Consider the following 24333-nt stretch of genomic DNA (forward strand, 5'->3'; position numbering starts at 1 on the left):
CAGAGAAGAGCAAGGAGAGACAAGAACAGTTCCCCGCTACTCAGCACTGGTTAGGCCTCATCTGGAGTACTGTGTCCAGTTCTGGGCACCACTCTTTAAGAAGGATGCAGAAAAACTGGAGAGGGTTCAGAGGAGGGCAACAAAGATGATCAGGGGACTGGAAACAAAGCCCTATGAAGAGAGACTGAAAGAACTGGGCATGTTTAGCCTTGAGAAGAGAAGACTGAGGGGAGATATGATAGCACTCTTCAAGTACTTGAAAGGTTGTCACAGAGAAGAAGGCCAGGATCTCTTCTTGATCATCCCAGAGTGCAGGACATGGAATAATGGGCTCAAGTGACAGGAAGCCAGATTCCGGCTGAACATCAGGAAAAACTTCCTGAATGTAAGAGCAATACGACAATGGAACCAATTATCTGGGGAGCTGGTGGGCTCTCCCACACTGGAGGCCTTCAAGACGAGGCTGGACAGCCATTTGTCAGGGATGCTCTGACCTGGATTCCTGCACTGAGCAGGGGGTTGGACTCGATGGCCTTGTAGGCCCCTTCCAACCCTACTATTCTATGATTCTATGAACAATGCAAAGAAATTGAGGAAAACAACAGAATGGGAAAGACTAGAGATCTCTTCAAGAAAATCGGAGATCTCAAGGGAACGTTTTGTGCAAAGACAGGCATGATAAAGGACAAAGAAGGCAAGGACCTAACAGAAGCAGATGAGAATAATAATGCTGGGAGAATTATCAACCACCTCAGATACGCAGACGATACCACCCTAATGGCAGAAAGCGAAGAGGATCTAAAGAGCCTCTTGTTGAAGGTGAAAGTGGAGAGTGCAAAAGCTGGTTTGAAACTCAACATTAACAAACGAAGATCATGGCATCTGGCCCCATCACTTCCTGGCATATAGAAGGGGAAGAAATGGAAGCAGTGACAGATTTTATTTTCTTGGGCTCCAAGATCACTGCAGACGGTGACTGTAGTCATGAAATTAAAAGACGCTTGCTCCTTGGGAGGAAAGCTATGGCAAACCTAGACAGCATAGTAAGAAGTAGGATTGGCGGAGAATTTCTTCCCGAAACTTCGGGGGGCCGAGCGCCAACGTGTTTGGCCCCCCGAACAAGTTTCGGGGAGAAATTCTCCGCCCCCCGCCCCCCCCCCGGGACAGGACTTACCTTTGCCGAATGTCCCTCCTGGCGGTGGGTCCGGCCAGCGGTTCGGCGGGTCTTCGTCCGGGGCGGGAGCGGCAGCCGGTTTTTCGACCGGCTGCTGCCGCCGCCATTCCAATAAAAGAAAAAAAAAACCAAAACCCCGTGATAGGCTACGTGACGATTAACGTAGCCTATCACAGCTAGATTTGCAAAGTCAGCGGGTGACTTAAAAAAAAAAGAAAAAAAAGCGCGTACGGATAATGGCGGCAAATAGCGTTGCCCTTATTTTCGCCGTAGTCTACGGCGAAAATAAGTCTAAAGATTTACATAGACTACAGAAAATAAGATTTAAAGAAAATAAGTCTAAAGATTTACATAGACTACAGCGACCAGAAAAGGAACGGGAATGGCGGCTCCCTATGGGGGCCGCCATTTGCGTACGCGCTTTTTTTTTTTTTTAAAGTCACCCGTGATAGGCTACGTGACGATGTATGTAGCCTATCACGGCTGACTTTGCAGATCTAGCCGTGATAGGCTACGTTAATCGTCACGTTGCCTATCACGGGGCCTTTTTTTTTTTTTTTTAACTTTTTAGTTCGCGGCCGGGCGAGGCGAGGCGCCTCCTCCCCGGCCTGAATTTCGGCCGGGCGAGGCGGGAAGCCTCCCCCCCGGCCTGAATTTCGGCCGGGCGAGGCGGGAAGCCTCCCCCCCCCGGCCTGAACTTCGCGGGGGGAGCAGCAAAGCGCCTCCCCCCCACCGCGAGAAGCTTCGAGGACAGGTAAGGGACTTTCGTGCACCCCTAGTAAGAAGCAGAGACATCATCTTGCCGACAAAGGTCCGTATAATCAAAGCTACGGTTTTCCCAGTAGTAATGTATGGCTTTGAGAGCTGGACTATAAGGAAGGCTGAGCGCCGAAGAATTGATGCTTTCGAACTGTGGTGCTGGAGAAGACTCTTACGAGTCCCCTGGACTGCAAGGAGGTCAAATCAGTCCATCCTAAAGGAAATCAACCCTGAGTGCTCATTGGAAGAACAGATACTGAAGCTGAAGCTCAAATATTTTGGCCACCTAATGCGAAGAGAAACGTCACTGGAAAAGACCCTGATGCTGGGAAAGATTGAAGGCAAAAGGAGAAGGGGACGGCAGAGGATGAGATGGCTAGATAGCATCACCGATGCAATGAATATGAACTTGAGCACACTCCGGGAGAGAGCGGAGGATAGGGAGGCCTGGCGTGCTATGGTCCATGGGGTCACAAAGAGTTGGACACAACTGAACTGCTCAACAACAACAAAACACACTTAACTGTATGCTGAACTGTGGCTGTAATGTCCTTCCTTAGCTACGGACCTCCTGTATTGGAGAAGCAGATGATGAGATAAGCTTTCCTTCCTGTGAATATCTCTATCTGTTATTTTTTTGAAATATTTTGAGGGACACTGCTGTGAATAAAGAATTTTACGCAAAGTTTACTCTCTCTCTCTCTCTCTCTCTATATATATATATAGATAGATAGATATAGATATATAGAGATAAATAGAGAAAGCTTAGGTTTTCATTTTAGGACACTCTGGAGCTTGCCGACTGTCCTCCTGAAGGCAGTTGTTTTTCCTTGTTGCATGCTGTCAGGTCTACAAAAAACATTTCCCCCATTTTTCTGCTGTTTGTCAAAACAGATTTATTGCAAACCATGCAAGGTAAGTTTCATTATCATGTCTCTTAACTGTAGATCTTGAAGGGAAATCCTTTAATTTGAGAACGTTATTTCTGTTATCATTGTGGAGTGAACTGTCATTCTGTGAATTTCCAGCTCAAGCATCCACAGTCAACTCTCTCTTGAGGATAGAGAAGAATAAAAGCAGAGAGTACCCATCTAGAATTTAATTGAGAATCACCATTTTTATCCTTCCTACTCCCTTCTGTCCCTTTCTTCTGTGCTGAGCACCTGTTCACCAGGGATGCAATGGAACCCTGGATGGCAACAGCACAGACAAGAACCTTCCTTATTTCTTTTGCTCAGGGGTAGGCAACTTGGTTCCCTCTAGATACGTTGGACTGCAACTCCCATAATCCCTTAGAATCGGTCATGCTGGTTGGGGCTTATGAAAGTTGTAGTCCAAAATACCTGGAGGGCACCAGGTTGCCCATCCCCACTTGACATCTTGTAATGGGAGAGAACATAAGAAGAGCCATGCTGGATCAGACCAAGGGTCCATCTAGTCCAGCATTCTGTTCACAGAGTGGCCAACCAGTTGTTGACTGAGAACCCAGAAGCAGGAAAAAAGTGCAACAACACTTTTTGTTGTTGGTGTACTATGGTGTACATAGGCATACTGCCTCTGGTACTGGAGAGCACATAGCCATCAGGACTAGTAGCCATTGACAGACTTCTCCAGAACGATGCCAGGGGAAAGAGTATAGTAGGCCACAAGGCACTTTAATAATTTGTCTCAGTCTAGACGGTTCCACTACCACCACCATCACTGTCCCATATATTTTTGTGATGAACTATGGTATGTGCGTGCAGAACATTCATGAATGCATGTAGGGGTTTGACAGAAGGCAACATGTGGAATCTCAACACCTGCTTGTGAACAATCACCCATGAGTACTGAATATTCTCATAGTTCTGTACCCATGCCACTGTTTACTGCCATACTGGAAGCTGCTACGGTATAACTAATGTGTAGTTCTGTACAGTACTGAAAAGTCAGCATAAATGTGCATGTTATAAATATGCAGCCCCTGATCCAGCAGGCCTTATTTGCATGTGCTTACAAAGGATTGCAAGCATACAATAAAGGTTTTTATTTATCCCTGCTAGTTATTGAGAGAGCTTTAACTGCAGTTTGTGATATGCTAGTTTGGAAAAAGGAAGAAACTAAATCATCTCTGTTGTTCTTTCTTGGGTTCATTGGAGTGTTGTTATTGGATAGTAGAAATGAATAGTGTAACACAGAATAATGACATTTTGCTTTAAAAGCACCTTGAGAAGGGAAGACCTTTCCCATTTCAAACTGTTTTGCCAGTTCCAGCCACAGATTCAGTCACTATTAAGCCACATACTTATCTGCCAGGGGAAGCACCATGATCATGAAAGTGGTTTTCCCAGGGTGAGGCTCATCCACTGCACTCTGGGTGTGTTCATGTTAGCTTCCTAATCTTTTAGTTGTGGTGTTTTAAATCTGTATTTTAAATCTCTGAATTGCTGCTAGGTTTTAGTCTGGTTGTACTGTTATATTGTGGTTTTAAGCTTTTGTATTTTATATTGTTTTATGCTGCACTTTGTGGTTTAATTTTTGTGAACTGCCCAGAGCGCTTCGGCTATTGGGTGGTATAGAAATGAAATAAATGAAATAAAAAATAAAATTAAAATATTGTTTTCTCCTGGGCTGGCCATGATGATCATGAAAGACTTGCAAAAGAGACAAACTTGAGACGGGTATCCTGTCCATTGCAGCAAAAACAACAGAATCTTCTGGCACATTAAAGACTTTCCATGTTTAGACAGAAAAAGTCCTACAGCTCCCAGCATTCCCCAGCCAGCCATGTAGGCAGAGGATTGTGCTGGAAATGTTAGTCTTTAAGGTGCCACAGTACTGTTTACCGTAGCGCAGTACTTTTTTTTTTTTAATAGAAGAATGCAAAACTTCATCTTGAGAGAAACACTGTAACGGAACTACAAAATTAGTAATATTTCAGTTGCAGCATGTAATTGCAATAACCCTTGTGACTATTTTGTGACACGCTGTGCTTAAAGATGAGGTGATGCCAACAACGGCATTGGCTCGAGATCGGGCATCCTACTTCTTCTCCCTAACTCATATGCTGCCGCCTCGAGGTACTGCCTGGCAGGTATGCCGAGGGCGGCATGCAACCCTAAACACACTCGCTAGGCCGCAAGCAATAAGCCACACAGAACACGGCGGGATTCTCTTCCCAGTAAACACCCATAGGGCGGTGTATGCAAATCCATGCAGCTTCACGCGGCTGCCCGTCGGCGTTACTCTACTGAGAGGAATACATTGTGCTTTTACTTTTAAGCGAGAAAGAATAACTGGGGCTTGGGCAGGGATGGAGGGGAAAGGAAAGGTTCCTCTTGTGCAAGCACCCAGTCATTACTGAGCCCTAGAGGGACGCCGTTTTCCCTCGGCCTTTTCCTGGCAGACTGTGGCGGGGTGGTTTGCCATTGCCTTCCCCAGTCGTGACTACCTTTCCCCCAGCAAGCCGGGTCCTCATTTCACCGACCTCGGAAGGACGGAGGGCTGCGTCGACCTGAGCCGGCTACCTGAAAACCAGCTTCCGCTGGGATGGAACTCAAGTCGCGGGGAGAGTTTCGGTTGCATTACTGCCGCCTGCCACCCTTCAGTTACAGATCGCTCGACCGCGGCAACTATGCAAGAATGTAAGAGACCCTTGAGAAAGACGGCGTTAGCACACCCTAATAACACACTTTCCAGGGTTTGATTTAACGGGACGCCTGCCCCACTCCACCGCCTTCCGCTTTGGGATACTACCGTTCCCACCTACCCCTGTGAGCATGCGCAGTAGCGCCGAGTGACGCGACTGATCATAGGACCGGCCTGACGCCAGAGACCCGGGAGGGAGGAGGGCGCGTGCGCTCATCGTCCTCTTGCAACAACAAGGCGAAGGAAGCGCGGACTGCTGGGATTCGTGGGCTCTTCGCGAAGTGTAACAGGTAGGCTTGGTCGGTCTCTCGATCTGCCTCGTCGCCTCTCTGGCTGGTGGAGGACCGGGAGGGGGCCTGGGCCTGGGCTGGCTTTTCCAGACCACCGGGAGCGAAGGGCGGTGGCGCGCCTTCTGGCGGCCCTTAATGGTCCGGGGAGGAGGGCGAGAGAAGAGAGAGCGAGAGCCCTGCTGGGGCGGCGAGGGCAGCTTTCCTCTGGCTGCAGCTTGTCTGGGCGAGCCAGGGTCAAAGCCAACGAGGTCACGCCGCCGCGTTTTGTAATCCCCGCGGCTGGAACGAGTGCATGGCGTCTAAGTCGCCGCCGCCCCGTTACCAGCCGCGGGGAAACGCGCTGGGGTTTCGTCGGGCGCTTCGTAGGCTGCCTTTCCCGCCTTCTGTGGTCTTAGTGTCGGAGGAGAGGAGGGTGGTCGGGAGTTAAATCGAGGGGTGCGGGGAGGTCGCCTAAATGACATCCAGCGAAGCCCTTTTGGGATGGCGCGGCGGGTTTGTAAAAACAATTGACGCTGTTCAAACGAGTCTCCCGTCGGATTGGGTTTCTAGTGCTTATGTGGAGCAATTCTTGTATTTCAGCTGATTGTAATTCAAGATCCCCGTCTGGAGGATCTCAAGAGCTGCGTGATAAGCAAGAAAGTAAGCCAGTGAAGAGCTTCCTGCTATAGAGATAACGGGGATGCGAAAGCTTTACCTGATGAATTCCTGCTTGTTGCTGTCATGCTGCTGTTAACTTGTGCGGGAGCCCTGCTTGAAAACAAAGCAAAATGGGAAGTCCTTCATTAAGGGCGCAGTCCTCTGCCTGTTCAGACAGAAAAAGCCCTACAACTCCCAGCATCAGCCAGCCTTGCTGGCTGGAGGAATGTTGGGAATTGTAGGAGTTTTTTCCTGTCTAAACATGTGCCCTTAATAAAGTGTCCCATGATATCCTGTTTAGCAAACTAGCTAAAAGTGGGCTAGACAAAACAACTATCAGGTGGATAGTTGGCTACAGAATTGGACTCAAAGAGTGCTTATCAATGGGATCTTCTCAAACTGGGGAGAGGTAACGAGCAGGGTACTGCTGGGCTCAGTCCTGGGCCCAGTGCTCTTCAACATTTTTATTAATGACTTGCATGAGGAGGTGCAGGGAACGCTTATCGAATTTGCAGATGACACAAAATTGGATGGGGTAGCTAATACCCTGGAAGACAAGTGATCTAGGCTGGACTTCTGGGCTGAAAACAACCGAATGAAATTTAATAGGGATAAATGCCAAGTTTTGCACCTAGGAAAAAGAAACCAAATGCACAGTTACAAGATGGGGGGATACTTGGCTCAACAATACTACAAGCAAGATCTTGGAATTGTTGTTGATCACAAGCTGAATATGAGTCAACAATGTGATGTGGCTGCAAAAAAGGCAACTGCTATTTTGGGCTGCATTAGTAGAAGTATAGCTTCCAAATCATGTAAAGTACTAGTTTCCCTCTACTCAGCACTGCTTTAGGCCTCACCTGGAGTACTGTGTCCAGTTCTGGGCATCACACTTTAAGAAGGGTGCAGACAAACTAGACAGGGTTCAGAGGAGGGCAACAGAGATGATCAGGGGACTGGAAACAAAGCCCTATGCAGAGAGACTGAAAGAACTGGGCATGTTTAGCCTTGAGAAGAGAAGACTGAGGGGAGATATGATAGCACTTGAAAGGTTGTCACAGAGAGGAAGGCCAGGATCTCTTCTTGATCATCCCAGAGTGCAGAACATGGAATAATGGGCTCAAGTTACAGGAAGCCAGATTCCAGATAAACATCAGGAAAAACTTCCTGACTGTTAGAGCAATACGACAATGAAACTAATTACCTAAGGTGGTGGTGGGCTCTCCCACATGCTTTGACTTGGATTCCTGCATTGATCAGGGGGTTGGACTCGATGGTCTTATAGGCTCCTTCCAGCCCTACTATTCTATGATTCTATGAAATTTGTAAGCCCTAAATTTGTAATCTGCCCAAAGAATTTACTTTGGAGCAAACATAGATAGGATCAACCTGCATGTCCAAATAATTGACCCATCACCATTACTACCAAGGTTCAGGCTGTTCAGACACATTTTTATTATTTATTTTATTTATTCATTTTATTTTTAATCCACCCAATAACAAATGTTCTTTGGCAGATTATAAAACTAAAGTTGGAATTCTATACATGCTTGGACAGAAAGAAGTCCTACAACTCCCAGTATTCGGCAGCTGGCTGGAAGTTGCTGGGGGCTGTAGGACTTTTTTCTGTCTAAACATGCATAGGATTGTGCCCTTCGTTGCTGTTTTTGAAATGATGGTAATGCTGTTTGTGTTTTGTTCTAATAAAAAGTAAAATGCTATAGTTTGAAGCGTTAGGCTCTCTTTTATAATTTTCTTGTGAGATTGTTACTGAAATATGAACAGAGTATGACCTGGGGCGTGGGAGAATATTCTTGATATGTGTGTGACAGAAAGGGTTGGTTTAGGGTTCAAGATGGTTTGGTAGTGGTAGAAAGTTAGCATCTATTTCAGGCTTGTGAGGAAAACCCCAACTGGATGATTGATACATCTGATGGAATATGTAGCCTTGTTTGTTTTGGATGGTGTCATTTCCTCAAGCGGATAGAAACTGTGGTGTGCTGTGTGGTCCTCCCCATCTAGCAAGGGTGCTTCAGGGTGGGCGGGAGGGAGGTTGGAGGAGACTCAAGGTAACTGGTATGTCGGCCTTTCAGGTCTCCTTCCCTCTCCCCCCCCCACTGGAATGCCTCCTTTCCTGAGGGTCTGTGGTCGCCACCATGGTTCTCTCCGTGCTGTCCGTGAGGGGAGGGTTTTGGGGGGTCAGATCTCCGACCTCCTCTTCTGAGTTCAGAGTTCTCTCTCCAACCTCGGAGGGGAATTACGAGCCATCCTATGGTCCCTGGGACCCTCTCCTGGGATTTCTGTCGTAAGCTGGTTAACTCTGTAGGGGCTATTGCCCTATAGTAGAGTGCATGCTTATGAGGAATACTGGATTCAGGCAGCGCTATCCCCAGCTGAAAGGGCTTCCAGTAGAAAGCTCTGCCTGAGCCCTTGGCGAGCTTGTGCTAGTAAGAAGGGCTGTAGCTCAGTGGTAGAGCACATGCTTTGGATGCAGATGTGCCCAAGTTCAATCTCCAGTATTTCCAAGTAGGCCTGGGAAAGATCTGTGTCTGAAACCTTGGAGAGCTGGTGCCAGCCAGTGTGGACAATACTGAGCTGGATGGGCCAGTGGCCTGGCCTGATAGGCAACAGCTTCGTACATACAGCGTTAGGGTCATATAAAATTATGGTACAATTGCCAGCTGTTTAAAGCTAGCATGGTGCTCAAAAATGGGGGGGGGGGAAGGCTGTAATAACCCATCCATTAGTAGAAATGGAAGACAGTGGGTTTTTTTGTTTGCTATATTATTTGGGGAGCAGGGGGCAATGTGGAGTGCCGTACATAACAGAGAGAGAGAGAATGCTTTTTATATAAAGTAAATAGTAGCCAAACCTTGCTTTTTAGAACAATCAAAAACGTGTTTATGCGGATGCAATTCCCACTGCGTTCAATGAGATTGACGTCCTGCTAAGAATTCTTAGGGCTGCAGTTTTAACCCTGTACTTGTAAATAAAGGCGTGTTCAGCCCTTCACTGACACACACCCTTTTCTTGCTTTCTTATGCTGGCTCACTTTTCAGAGCTTATCAGCTGAATTAGCTCACAGAGAGTGGCTTATTTTCCCCACTGAGGCTGCAGTCCTAAACACATGCCTACCAACGGCACACACCATCAGCCATTCTAGCAGGCTGTTTCAGAGGGAGAGGAGAGGAGAAGCAGGACCATTTCACCAGCCCTGCTAAAAGGCTTTTCCTTCTTCCCTACCCATCTCTTGTTTGTCGTGTCTTTTTAGCTTGTAGCCTGCCAGCAGGAACCATCTTGTTTAACTGATTCTTTGTAAGCCACTCTGGGAGCCTTTTTTGGCTGAGGAACAGGATAAAAACACTTTAAATGAATGAATACATTTTTGTATGCCCCACTGAATTTACTTTGGGATATACTTTGGAGCAAACGGGGGTAGGATTGACCTGCACATTTAAATAATTGACCCATCACCATTGCTAGAAAAGTTCAGGCTGTATTATTAATAAGCAATTGTTGGAAATTGGTGGAAGTAGTATTTTCAATGGTCGGGAAACTGATGTGGTTGCTCATGTTCTTGCCTGGCTGAGAACCTCATGCAAGGTGCTGCTTGGCAGGTCAATTATTACACATGGGTCTTATCTCTTCCTTCTTTGGGAATAAGCAAGAGGACAAAATGGCAGCTAAAGGAGAGGCTGTTTTGACTGCATTTGTTAATTATTATTATAGCCTCCTTCGTAATTCCACTTAGTCCCCTAAGGAAGTAGTATTGTTGTCGTATGTCCTGCAGCCCAGAATGTGACAGTTTTTCAGTTGTGAGTTAGTCAGAAGCAGAAGAGCCCTTCAAGTTGTGTGGTGATTTTAGTTCCTTGGATCCAAAGCAGACATTATTTTAATTCCGTATCTAGCAGCTCTGCCCAGTTTACTCTAGAGTAGGTGGAGGGGCCAATCTGGATCTTAAAAGCCACCCTCCCCATGCCTACTCTAGAGTTAAAATGACAAAAGATGTAGCTGCTAGATATGGATTTAAAGTAATGTCCGTTTTGGCCTTATATGAACCTGTTTCCCAATGGAAGATACTGAAGCTGGGTAAGGCTTCCTGGGGAATGCCAGAGGGTGAGGCATGATGGATGAAGAGCTGATGAGTGAATGATGTCCTATATAGTATGATAGCAACATGTGTTTCCATGGAGATTGTCTTCTCTCACACATATACCCCCATATACCTACTGTGCTTTTTAAGGAGGTCTGCCTCATACTTTGAGAACTATGGACATAGAAACATATTTTCTACATCATTACTGCTGTGTTGTGCTATATCGATGGCTCATCACCCTCCTTTTCTCCCCAGTGTTCGGTGATGGCCTTGGTGAAAAGTGGATGGCTGCTCCGGCAAAGTGAGTAATGGATTCTGTCAGCTCTCCTTTTTCTGTTTCTGTTTCAAGCTGCCCAGTTGTATTTCCCCACACTAGGCAAATGGCAGCAGGGTGAGGTGGGCAGAAGAATAGCACAGGAGGAAAGGGTGAACGCTCCCGCTGCAGTGTTGCTGCTTGGAACAAATTGGTCGCCTCTATGGCTGCGTTGAATTAAAACAGAAAAGATCAGGAGATCTGGTTGTGAATCTCCTGTGTATTGTGGTTTCTAGAGCATCTCAGAAAAACATGGCAAAAACCAGATTCATATTTGGAGTGAGGTGGGGGCATATTTTTAATTCAATGATTATTAAAAACAAATAATATAATGCTAAAAACCTTAAGGGCAGCATTTTTGGCCACAAATGAATGCAAAGATGTCCATCTGTGTCACTGGTCCAGGGATAATCCTTGACTGCCTGACTTCCGACTAATGGTTTGTCAGAAAAACATAAAAATAGTTTGCTATAAGCAGAACTAGGAAATATTTCTTGACATTCAGGCTGCAGTCCTAAGAACATAAGAAGAGGGCTGCTGGATCAGAACAAAAGGCCTACCTAGTCCAGCATTCTGTTTCCACAATGGAAAACCAGATGCCTATGGGAAACCCACAAGTAGAGGTGTACAAATTTCTAGAAATTTCGGAGCCATGGGGGAAAACCTGATTTTCCCAGGAATTGTAATGATGTGATACTGTAGATAGTCTTAAATAAAATTCTTCCTGAGTTTTTAGAAATCAGTTTAAAAGCCAGGTAGCAAGATACAAACATCATGTCTTAAACATTTTATTTGTCATTCTAAAAGAAAATATTTCATAATTCTCAATTTTTCAGAAAAAAACAAAAAAGCCTTCAGAAAAAAATGGTCTTTCCCTGTGATTTTCCTGGTCTTTTTCTCTGGTCGTCACATCTCTACCCATAAGCAAGGCATGAATGCAATAGGACCGTCCTGCTTGTGGTCCCTAGCAACTGGTATTGAGAGGCATACTGCTTCTGATACTGGAAGTAAAATAAAGCCATCAAGACTAGTAGTCAGTGATAGCTTTTGCCTCCATGAATTTGTCTAATCCTGTTATCCTCTTTTAAAGCCATTGAGGTTGGTAGCCAACCCTATGCCTTGTGATAACAGATCCCTTGGTTTAGCTATGCACAGTGTGAAGAAGTAAATACTATGCACACTTACCTGGGAGTAAGTCCCATTGAGCTTGATAGGACTTACATCCGAGTAGGCATGTCAGTTGCTTTTGCTTCTTCTGATACATTTCTCAGAAGTTTGGTTTACCTGCATGACAAGCATGATCACTAAGAGTAAAACAAACCTCTAACAATCTAATCAGTGTGGAATTTGTTTTTAAGAAATGGGAATTCTGGAGCCTCTGTTCTACAAATTATCCTTGTGCTCACTCACTCTTCTTACTATGTAGAAGTTACTGGGCTGGTTTGGATATAATGCTCCCAGCTTGCAAGAAGGGAATGAACGTCAGGCCAGCATATGGCTTACTCAGCCTTCCCCTACTCTTCTTTTTTGTGTCTTGGCTTCCATGCTGTGATCCTGATTTAAGAACATACAAAGAGCCCTGCTGGATCAGACCAAAGCCCTACCCAGTCCAGCATTCCATTCCTTCAGTGGCCAATCTGATGTCTCTTAGAAGCTCCCAAGCCAGACATGAGCAGGAAGGTGCTATTTTGCTCATGCTCTCCAGAAACTGGTATGCAGAGGCATATGGCTTTTGGTACTGGAGCTTATATATATACACATCCGTTACAAATGTAGCCATTGATAGGTTAGTTGGTAGCCATTAATAGACCTTGACCACCATTTTTAGTGGAAAGGGAGTATATAATTTTAATTAATAAATAAAACAAATAATCCAGAGTTCCCTGTTACTTCTGCTATGGGGAATTCTGGCTTAATATCAGTTTACAAACCAGGATTCTAAACGATTTGTGATGGGAGAAGGGGAGGGTGAGGGTGAGGTAGGAGTACGCAGGGCCAGTGCTTATTTCTAACTTGCCAAACTATAGCAAGCCAGGATTGTTACATCCAAAATGGCCCATTATTTCCTGATGCAAATTACATTATTATTTGAATACTTATCAGATACTAGAACTTTAGAAGGTCACGTCACACAAATGGGAAAAACTGAATATGTAGGTAACTTGTTCTATGGGTCATTTGTGTTTTCTTTCCTTTTTCTTTTAAATAAAATAAAATTTGAAAGATAAGTCACATCCCAAGTCGACAGAACAAGAATGCCCTCTAATCAGAACTTTTCAAAATCATCGTTCTCGCTGTTCCTTTAGGTACCATATTACGGCGCTGGAAGAAGAATTGGTTTGACCTCTGGTCTCATGGCTATTTATTATTTTATGATGACCAACAGCGGCATGATCTAGAGGACAGAATTCACATGAAAGTCGATTGCATCAACGTCAGAGTGGGAAATGAATGCCGAGGTGAATATGTACTTTTAATTGAGCTTTTTACTGCCCCCCATGTGCGTATGTCTGCTTTCTTCCATCAGTCACAAGTGAATTTGGTACCATCTGTAATACAAATACGCGTGATGTAGAACTAAGTTTACAGTGCTGAATTCACAAAAAGTCATTTTCCACTATCCAACCCGTGGTCAGTGATGGTTATGTGGCACTGCACACACTTACAGTGCAATCCTATGCAGGTCGACTCAGAAGTAAGTCTGACTGAATTCAGTTGTCTAATTCAGCTAATTGCTGGCAGTGCAATACAGCGAATGCTTCTTTTAAACATACATTTTAGCAATGTTGCTTCTTTTTGCAGGGAGATTATTACACAGAAAAAAATTGTGCTGGAACAGTCTTTAATATTCACTGATGTACAAAACTCTTTTAAATTATTTACCTGCTTCATGGAAATTAAGAAATGGTCAGCATAAATGGATTCTCTTCACCCTTTTGGCAGCTAAAAGACTGATAATACAACACTGGAAGGATAAACGATCAGCTCCTATAATGCAATGGATTGAAGACCTTGCAACCCTTTCAGCATTTGAAAGGGCGCACATAGATGTCACCTCCAAATGCTTACTTATTTGAATATTGGTCCACCTTTGTTGCAGCCCATGTATAATTGCTAGAAAGTTGTATGCATTTCATACAAATGCATGTATGCATATCAAAAAAATGGAAAAATAAAATAGTAAATGAAAACATTTATTTATTTATTTGAGTTCCCATGGGCACCATGCTGGGGACCCATTCATGGGTGCCATTGGAGGCACCACCCGTGGGCACTGCATTGGGGATCCCTGTTATAACCTCTTTAGCCTACAGCCATTGCTACGCGCACTGAAAAATTCAAGTGGAACTCTGGCCTGGCAAAACAGCTGTCAGTAAGGTTCCTACACAGTATTTCTTCTCTTCCAGCATAGCTGTATGCCATACAAAGAACAACTTCCAGCTCTGCTGGAGACGAGGGTTGGGGAAATGTCCTTACATAGCATCCGCTGAGCCCCAGCCCAGTCTTGCCCCTTGGTTCTTCAGCAGTAAGGGCTTTAGCCGGCCTTGGATGTATCTCCTCCACTTGTCAGTCATGGGATTCTGCTCTGGCCATCCATTCAGGTTTCCCGTCCTATGCCTTTGCCCTTTTGAGAATCTGAGTTCGGATGAGTCGAGCAACTTCGCTTCTTGTCACCTGGAGTGAAAACACATCTTTTCCTTTCTCTGGGACAGGTCTCCAATCTCCAGAGGGGAAACCTAGAGATTGCGTGCTACAGATCATTTGCCGTGATGGGAAAGTGCTCAGCCTCTGTGCAGAAAGTGCTGATGACTGCTTGTGAGTTTCCAAGGATTGTAGCTATTCTGTTTTGTTGCAAGTACAAGAACATCCCTTTTTAAAAATCCAGGCCTGTAGCAGGCCTGGATTTCTAGCCATGTACCTCTCCCGTGTACATAATATGTTGTGGTCTAAGCTGTACCTTGATTGAATTGCTATGTAAAACAATGACAAGTCTGCCAATTGCAAAATGTATACCCATATTTCAGCTAACTATTGAATGCTGCTGTTGAACTGATTTATGTAACTAACTCGTTCTCAGTTCTTTGAAATTTGGTGCGTGTTACTTATTGATTACATTTATATCCTGCCTTTTTTTCCTCCTTAAGGAACCCTAGGCAGGGGTAATGGCAGCTGCACTCTAATTTGTCCTGTATCTTCAGCTGAGTGTGCTTGCTTTCTCCTCTCCAGATCATCGCATAACTATTCAGAGATATTTCAGTTTCCCTCTATTTGTTAATATCCCTTCAAAGACTTCTGGCTCTTGGGAATTTTATTCTTGCACCCTGATAACGGTTAATGAGATCATTGCCTAGGCCTGTGATGCATCAGACTAAGGGTCAAACTACACATGACGTGGAAGTTCGGTGGCTGGAACTCGTGACATATTTTTATTTTACAAAAAGCTGGGCCTGATATGGATTGGGGCTACAGGGCAAGGGGGCGGAAGGCGAATGGACCTAACGCTTTGCCTTAAATTTCACCCCCAAACTGCTCTTAGTCCTGGAAGGGAAACGTATGAGCCCAGGCTCTTGCTTATACACTTTCCACTTTGGGAGCCCAGTTTGGATCGAGGCTGGGGTCACTGTGATCCTGATTCAAAAGAGTAACACCTTTTTGTTACACACCAGCGCTGTTCCTAATCATGCCCACCACCCCCTGCTGCATTTTGTAAGATAAAAAGCTTTCAGAGTTCGAATTACGGAGTTCCCAACATGTCATCTGCAGCTTCACCCTGCATATCTAAAGCTATTAACAGGCTTGTGATGTACAGTTTTAATCGGCAATTGCACATGTAAGTTGAGGACTCATTACTGGTGATTTCTTTTATATTCTGCTTGTTCATGCCTCCAACAGGGCTTGGAAAATCGCTCTCCAAGATGCCAGAACAAATGAGGTAACTGTTTTTGTTTTTGTTGTAGTTCCTGTTGTTGTAGTGGTCAGAGAAACAGCCTTTCGGTTCTGTTGCTGTCTCCAGTACACTTTTGTGGCGAGCACCTTGTCCCGCATCTCCATTGCTCCAGTGGAAGGAGGCAGCACAGTGGACTAGGCCTGACCCGTGCGTGATGCTTACAGATCTGTGTTGCGCCTCCTGGGGAAACACCAAGTTATAGGCAAGAGCTTGGATTGGTGCTGAACTTGACACAGTCCCTCACTGCACTGACAGACCATAAAAGTGAGCATCTGTAGGCATCTGTTGGTTAGCTGAAGCAGAGTGAGTGCCAGGCACTGGAAGATAGTGATGGCACTAACAGGTTTTAATAGTTCTTGCAGATCTTGATAAAAAGGGACCTCTCAAATACATGGGGGAGGGACACTTTGGAAGGTCACCTAACTTGTAGAGAGGTGGCGGCGGTGGCGGTGGTGAATGGTATTTCAGTTTTCATGCAGAAAAGAGGTGGCTCAACTTTTCACACCGGGCCAGCTGTTTGATAATTCAAGCTGACTTATGGGAAAAAACTATTTTAGGAGCGTCTGCTGCAACCTTAAAAAAATCATAGGAATTCGGTAGTGAGGACAGTGCTTAGCCCGTCCTTGCTCTTTTACCCAAGTGTAAGCCTTTGCAAAGGTTAAGGAAAGTGGACTGGGGGGTGGGGGGAGTCCTTGAGTAGTCTACTGTGTCTGGTAAACTAAGTATCAAATTCTACGTTTTATGGATGGAGACTGCAGGGCACGTTGGGTGAGAAGTTTGGCACAGTAATAGTTTCTTTTGTAAAAGATCTATGACTTTTTTGCGTTGTAGTAGAAAAAGAAAAAGGGAAGAAAATAGCCCTCCCTAGGCAGAGCTACATAGCAGGAGACTTTTCTTTTCTTTTCTTTTCTTTTCTTTTCTTTTCTTTTCTTTTCTTTATAAGCAGTGTGTTCTGAAATAAAAAGAAAACCAGCCAGGTTGGTTCAGTTTCTATCTGCATAAAGGCAAAAGGGCTTGAGATGCTTCGGAAGAACGAATGAATACAGTTTGGAAACTGGCAGTGGGTAAAAGTCTGGGATTGTCTCCTTCCCTTTTAACTGTGGGGCTGACATGAATGGGACAGGTTGGCCTCTTAAAAATAGCTCCCTGTGCAACACCATTCATTAAGCATGCTTCTACAGCTGCTGAAAGAATGGAGTTGTTAAATAGACTTACTATTTTGAGGTCCCTTTTTTGTAAGAAGTCTGTTGCTGAGAAGTCACAGGGATTAATTTTTTTGCCATAACTGCTGGCTGCGTGTTTTGGATAAAAATATAACCCACGCCTTCCAGTGTTGTATAACTCAGATTTGTTGTGCTGGTGCAGGAGGCATAGCAAAATCTTCCTCAGAAAAAGTCCCCTTGTCCAAAAATACTAATAGGGAAAATGTATGGAGGAAAGAGGAGTGTATGTGTGTTTGAGAGAGACAGATATGCAGTATACTTATACTTTGGGGACTGGCCCTATGGGGGTTGCAGTCTAGGGCTGGGACCAAATCCCCCCCCCCACAAAAAACCCCCTTTGGCATCCCATTCACAGGTGGTGAATGTTGAGAGGGCATATCATCAGTCTGTTTGCAGCGGGGATGGGGGAAGCGCTATGTAGCTGTTGGTCGGTGTTTGCAAAGCCAGTATGGGGGATGCTACTGTGTTCCACAGAAAATAGAAGTAGTGTTGGTGTGATACAAAATCATGCGTAGAGGTTGAACAAGAGAACAATTAGAGCTGTGCACAAGTGGCCTCTTGAAATTCTCCTCCTAACTTGTGGGGAGAGAAATTTGCGAGACAATTTCACCACATTTCACCGGGGGTGGGGGGTGGGAATTCTGAACAGTTTCTCCCAGGTAGAGCTTCCCATTGGCAGGGCTTGTAGCACAGCTTCTTTATTTTTTGGTAAAAGTTTTGGGGGTTTTCGTGCTGCAACAGCATCAACTGCCTTGGCAGGCTGTCCCCCAGTCTGCATCCACTGCAATGCAGGTGGGGGCAGTGTTGTGTCCAGCTCCAGGGATGAGATGGAGTTAGTGCTCTGTCAAAATCTGTCCTCCAATTTCCTGCAAGTTTTCTCCCCTGCCCAATGAAAAAGGCTTCCATTGTTCTGCCTCATTCCGGATGTTTTATAATTTATTTTTGTGGTGTTGTTGAGCTTACCTAATCACAGCTAGTCTCCCAGGCTGCCTGCATGTCCTGGTCTGAAAAAGCCCTATGGGAAGAATTACCTCATGGTGCCTTAAACTAGGCTTTAATTGAAGTGTAGGAAGCTGAGGAGGCTACTGGCGGACAGAGAGATGTTTGTACAATGAAAGACAGGATACTTATACTCATTCCTTGGCCACCTCCTAAGTAAGGTAAGCCCAAGAAACCCAAACCCAACCCATGAGAATTTCTCCAAATTTTCTTCACCATTGAATTTCTTTTCAAAAGTGATTCCTTTTCTATCAAATTGAATGAGAATGGCTGAAAAAAATGTGGGAGAAATTTTCAGCACAGCACTAAAAATAATGGGTGAGGGGATCAGGGCGGTGGTGAACGCCTCCCTTGAGGAGGGAGTGATGCCATCAGCCCTCAAGGAGGCAGTGATGATAAGACCGCTCTTAAAGAAGCCCTCCTTGGATTCTCAAGTTCTGAACAACTTTCGCCCAGTCTCAAATCTGCCATTTTGGGGCAAGGTGATTGAGCGGGTGGTGGTGATGCAATTGAAGGCACACTTGGAAGAAACTGATTATCTAGACCCATTTCAGTCGGGCTTCAGGCTTGGGCATGGGGCAGAAACGGCCTTGGTCGCCTTGGTGGATGATATGAGGAGAGCTTTGGATAGGGGTGAATGCTCCTTCCTTGTTCTCCTCGACCTCTCAGCGGCTTTTGATACCGTTGACCACGGTATCCTCCTGGACCGCCTGGAGGGGTTGGGCATTGGAGACACCATATTGCGGTGGTTCTGGTCCTTCCTCTCCGGCAGGTATCAGAGGGTAGCACTGGGAGAGGAGGTTTAAGACCCATGGCCACTCACTTGTGGGGTGCCACAGGGTTCCATCCTCTCCCCGATGCTATTTAACATCTATGTGAAGCTGCTGAGGGCTATCATCAGGAGGTTTGGGGTGCGGTGTCATCAATATGCGGATGACATGCAGCTCTGCCTCTCGTTCAAATCCTCACCAAGGTTGGCCGTAGAATCCCTGTCCAAATGTCTGGAGATGGTGAGTGGCTGGATGGGGAGGAATAAGCTGAAGCAGAACCCTGACAAGACCGAGGTACTTTTGGTGGAAGACAAGAGGAGGCTAGGGGATGTTGACCTGGTGTTGAATGGGGTATGGCTACCCTTGAAAGACCAGGTCCACAGCCTGGGGGTCATTTTAGACTCCCAGCTGTCCATGGAGGTTCAGGTGTCAGCTGTGAGCCGGACAGCGCTGTATCAGCTCCATCTGATACGGCGGCTGCACCCCTTCCTTCCCGACCATCTGATCCCATTGGTAGTACATGCCGTGGTCTCCTCTCGTTTAGACTACTGTAATGCGCTGTAAGTGGGGTTACCCTTGAAGACGGTTCGGAAGCTGCAGCTGGTACAGAACGCGGCAGCTCGCCTGATTAAAGGCAGCCGCCGGCGAGATCACATTACTCCAGTGCTGAAGGAGTTGCACTGGTTACCAGTTGTTTTCCGGGCCAAGTTCAAGGTGTTGTTTTTGACTTTTAAAACCCTATATGGTTCTGGCCCAGCCTATCTTAAGGAGTGCCTCCAGCAGCACCAGACAGGCCGCTTAACAAGACCAGCCTTGGATGGCCTTCTCTCTGTCCCATCAGCCAGGACAGCTAGACTGGTGGGGACGAGGGAGAGGGCCTTTTCTATCATGGCCCCCACTCTGTGGAACTCCCTCCCTAGGGAAGTCCGCCATGCCCCCTCTTTAATGAGCTTCTGTCGTTCATTAAAAACGTGGTTGTTCAGGCAGGCATTTGGGGTGGGTTAGGGTATTTTAGAAAATGTTTTTATTGTAGAATTTTACTGTTTTATTGTACGCTGTACATCGCCCAGAGTGGCTGGGTGACCAGCCAGATGGGCGATTAATAAATTTAATAAAATAAATACATACATACATACATACATACATACATAAATAAATGCCTTTGAGTGTTAGAAGCAAACTGAGCTATTGAAGAGTAGGGAAAGAAACCCTATCTACTCTTTGTTGGTCTACTGCTGGCCTATTATTTGTATTTGCTACTGTGGCACATTCTTTCCCAGAGCCCTGTGACTATTTGCTTCATGTCCAAGTGAATATACTCTTCCCATGTCTCACCTACCTGAGATGGAATGGAGGGTAAAATGGGAATGGTCTATACACTTGCATTTTTCTTTAGCAATGATTATTAAATACCCCAGATAAGCATTAGTCATGCTATTTCGTATCAAAAGCCAACACTTTATATGCCCCAAAGATGCAAACTTCACTTTGGTGTCTTACTGGATAGCTCAGTTAGAAAACCCTAGCTCCCATTTGTTAAGGTGCGTTTGTAGTTTAAGAGTATGAACAACTGCATTTGTATTTTGCATCCAGGCTTATATTGGTTCTGAAGTGATGTGCGATGACAATGTCATTTCCTCAGCTCCTCCTCCATACACGGCTTATGCTACACCATCACCTGAGGTAGGTCATATAAAACATGATATAAAGAAAGGGTGGTTAGAACAAGTTCCTTAAAGCTGTCACTCTTGGCATTTTGTAACATCGTCCATGCCTGAAACTTGATGACAGCCTCAGCTGTCATGAAGAGGTAGATCATAGAATCATAGGACTTGAACTGGTGATGTTGGGAAGCTTATTACTTGAGTTTCCTGCAAATGCATTATGCCCAACATTCCTAGTTGCAAAAGAGGTTTAACCTCTATCCATCTTCTATTACAGCACTGTCCATTGCACAGGTGTTCTCTTAAATCATTAGCCATAACAGTGCTTGCAATTAAAGAGAATGAATTTATTTTATTTGTATTTATTATTACATTTTTATCCTGCCTTTTTTCCTCTTGCAAGGAACCCAAGGTGACTTACATAATCCTCCTCCTCTCCATTTTATCCTCAAAACAACTCTGTGAAGGAGGTTAGGTCGAGAGTCAGAGACTGGCTGAAAGTCACCCAGTGAGCTTCATGGCCGAGTGGGGCCTAAAACCTGGATCTCCCAAGTCCCAGTTCTACACTCTAACCATTAGACCACACTGGCTCTTAGCACTTTTAACTGAGGAAAAAGTCCTGTTTGTAATTACAGTCCTGTTTGTAATTTCATCAGGTTTATGGCTACCCACAATACAATGGTGCATATCCACCTCCAGGAACTCAGATCATCTATTCTTCTAATGGACAGACATATGCAGTCCCTTACCAATATCCAAACCAAGGTAATTTGTGCTATTTCTTTTTCTCTGACTTGATTGGCACATTCAACACTTCGCAGTGGAATTATGTTGTGTGTGGTTTGTTTTTTTTTAGACCGTGGGGTATTTTCTTCTTTACAATAAATGAATACAGGGAAAAATGTATCCCATCAACCCTCCTTCCTATAGTACACAGGCTACACTTACTTCCAATCTCCCTTTTTAGCTCACTGATAAAATCATAACATTAATGATGCTGAAGAAGAAAAAAGAAGAAAAAGTTTTAAAATGAGGATGGATAAATTATACGAATAGAATCCTAATTTCTTAACAATATATTCAAAACATTGAAAAGAAATCTACATTAACTAGTACAATTAGTGCATTAGCACTATATAAGAGGGTTATTTAGGCTGCAGTCCTCTTTACACTTACCTGGAAGTAAGTCCTATTAAATGGAATGGAGCTTACTTCTGAGTAGGATTGCATTGTTGAGCATGTCCTGCTTTTGCTCCCTTGTATCAGGAATATACCATATTTAATGGTTGTAGTCAGTTATTATAATATATGTAAATAATGGAGACTTAATGTCACATTGATACTTTCACACATTAAAAGTTTGAGTATTCTTAGGGAGCAATCCTATGGCCATTAGACACTGTCTAGAGGGCCATAGGATTTTTCGTTTCTGGGGTATTTATCTGAGGTATTTAATAAACATTTGGTTCCTGGTCAGAGCCAGGACTCCGATCTCGGTTCCCAGAAACCATGCTCCCTGCCCACTTGTAGTCAACATGGTTCACTCTGCGCTCAGAGACGGAGAAGTGGGCAGGGGGGTGACTGCAGAAGCCATGTTACGCAGCTTCCTATGCCCCGCTTGCCCCCACCCCCGCTCCGAAGCTCCCTGGCTAGACAGGTGAAATTGCCTGTCTAGCCAGAAATGCAGGGTGGCCGGTGCATGGAGGCAAGGATTGCCTCTGTGCTCTGGCAGCCCTGCATTGGATATCTATCAGCGTCTGAGGTCGGAGGCTGACAACTACCTCCATAGGGTTGCACCCTTACAATGTTAACTGTTGACCTACAAAGAAATTGGAGCCTGAGTTCTTAACCTATGACTGGATTATCACTTCCCTAGTTTAGCCTATAGTACTAGATAATTATAATACAACGAGGCAAAGATAAACAATATTATAATATTATAATTTTAATATGAGGTGCAAAGATAAATGATCATGTATGATGGGTGAGCTTCACGTGGGCTGCATGCAGCCCCCCACTGCAGCTGCCCCCCAAAATCAGGGAGGATTTTTTTTAGAAATGGCATCCATAGAAGGTACAAAGCGCCAAAATTAGCTTGTTTGCAAATTGAATTTGACCCTTTTAGCACTCTGTAGTCACTATGGCTGCCATTTAAATGGCCTCAGACTCACACAGTTACCCATCCCTGAAGTATGAGCACTGATAATATCATGCACCCATGTTCCACAACAACGGCAGTTCTATGAATTATGTTGTGTTTGAATTTGCTGTTATGGTGTGACTTGCCTGTCTTCTGTTTCTTCTGCATGAGTGGTTGGTTCCCTCACAATGGCTGGCTACAGACGTGTTTCCCTCTGACCCTCCATCATGTTTTGGGTGATTGGGAATGAGCTGTATGTGCATGCGCTCCCTCAAAGAACATGATTTCTGAAATGTAGCCAGTTTTTATTGGTTTTCTCAATACCTCCTGGTGTGTCTGTGCATGTGTGAATGATGTTTATATATGAATGATGCTCATTCATTAAATCATTTGATATTAAAGACACAGCTGTCTAGTCCACATTAACTGCAAGACATGTCTTACTTCTTCTTTTTAAGGTATAGTCCAGAATGTGTTGAGAGAATTTTAAGGAAATCTCACATTCCTTAGAGAATGAAAAGTCAACAGAAAGGAGCATGATATTTCATGTTGAATTAATTTATACCCCATGATGTTCTTCTTTCCAGGTCCCTATCTGCCTCCTGCAAATCATGTCATCATCCGAGAACGTTACCGGGACAACGATGGAGACCTGGCACTGGGCATGCTTGCTGGAGCAGCAACTGGAATGGCCCTGGGCTCATTGTTCTGGGTCTTCTAGGTTTTCTGTGCAGCAACAAGACGAGGGAGATCCAAAATCTTTTGTGTGCATTAATATATACATTTTCAGAATGCTCCAGTTTAATCTACAGATTTTTAATAAGTTCTAGTAATACTTTTGCTAGTGACATACTGGATTTGTAGTTAACAAAATTCTTTATTATCCCAAAGGTGCACTTTAGTTGAGAAGCAGTTAGCATAATAGCTCATGGTCAGGTGAAGTTGTCATGCTATGCACTGATAAGTATGTAGCAGTAATATCAACGAAGTGTTACTAATGATGGCTAAATGGCCACAGTTGACTTATTTTTACAATCAGGTAGTAACCATTTTGTTAAATTTACTTCAGCTGCTGCCTTAGAATGCTAACTGCAAAGCAGGATACTGCAATAATAGCTACTTCTGAATCCAGAGTGTTTGAACCTGTTCTTTTTGTAATGCTCCATGAAGACAAAGATGGTGGTTCAGTAGACGCTTCATGGGATGTTTTTATATTCAGGGAGGTCTTGCATTTCCATGACTGCTTGGCCTGACAAGGCTTGCATATGTATCACCACAGCATATACTGCATTACTGTACAAGTCCTTCTTAAAGGCTAAGCAATAAAGTCTCGTGACATTTTGTTTGTCCCCAAAGCATTACTATCCATACTTGGAAGGTAGAAAGGCGTTTGATCACCATGCAAACTGTTCCAGTGTCCTTGAAATTGCAACTCCATTTAGTTGCTAGAGTAATGGTGACCAGAGAGAGAGCTTAATGGGTGACCCTTCCAGCCTCAGGCATGGCAGGTAGAATCTATTGATAAGGATAGTGCAGTCTGGATGTGAAAACCCTACCCAGTACTTAATAGATAGCCAGAGGTGCTGTGATCATACTGGGCATAAATGTGTTCAAAGCTTTGTTTCTTTTTTTAAACTAGGTTAGGTATATGGGAACCCTTTAAATAGAGAATGGGAGCTAATACAGTGTGACTA

The 24333-nt window shown here is 44.7% G+C and overlaps 1 protein-coding gene across 2 annotated transcripts; it reads left to right on the forward strand.

Annotated features, from left to right (window-relative positions):
* Positions 1–5786: 5786 nt before the first annotated feature.
* On the forward strand, positions 5787–23988 carry PLEKHB2 (pleckstrin homology domain containing B2). Of its 2 annotated transcripts, XM_084846713.1 has the most exons (9): positions 5787–5850; positions 6430–6489; positions 10838–10883; positions 13202–13354; positions 14609–14711; positions 15789–15828; positions 20429–20518; positions 21156–21264; positions 23227–23988. In XM_084846713.1, the coding sequence occupies exons 3-9, from the start codon at positions 10847–10849 to the stop codon at positions 23358–23360; spliced, it is 666 nt and encodes a 221-aa protein (XP_084702839.1). In that variant the 5' UTR covers positions 5787–5850; positions 6430–6489; positions 10838–10846; the 3' UTR covers positions 23361–23988. The 2 variants fall into 2 exon arrangements, with proteins under 2 accessions (XP_084702839.1, XP_084702837.1); XM_084846711.1 differs by lacking the exon at positions 6430–6489.
* Positions 23989–24333: the final 345 nt, after the last annotated feature.

The sequence above is a fragment of the Heloderma suspectum genome, chromosome 3, assembly GCF_057233095.1.
Source record: "Heloderma suspectum isolate Gila_16-S chromosome 3, 16-S_ref, whole genome shotgun sequence".
In the NCBI taxonomy this organism is placed as follows: domain Eukaryota; kingdom Metazoa; phylum Chordata; class Lepidosauria; order Squamata; family Helodermatidae; genus Heloderma; species Heloderma suspectum.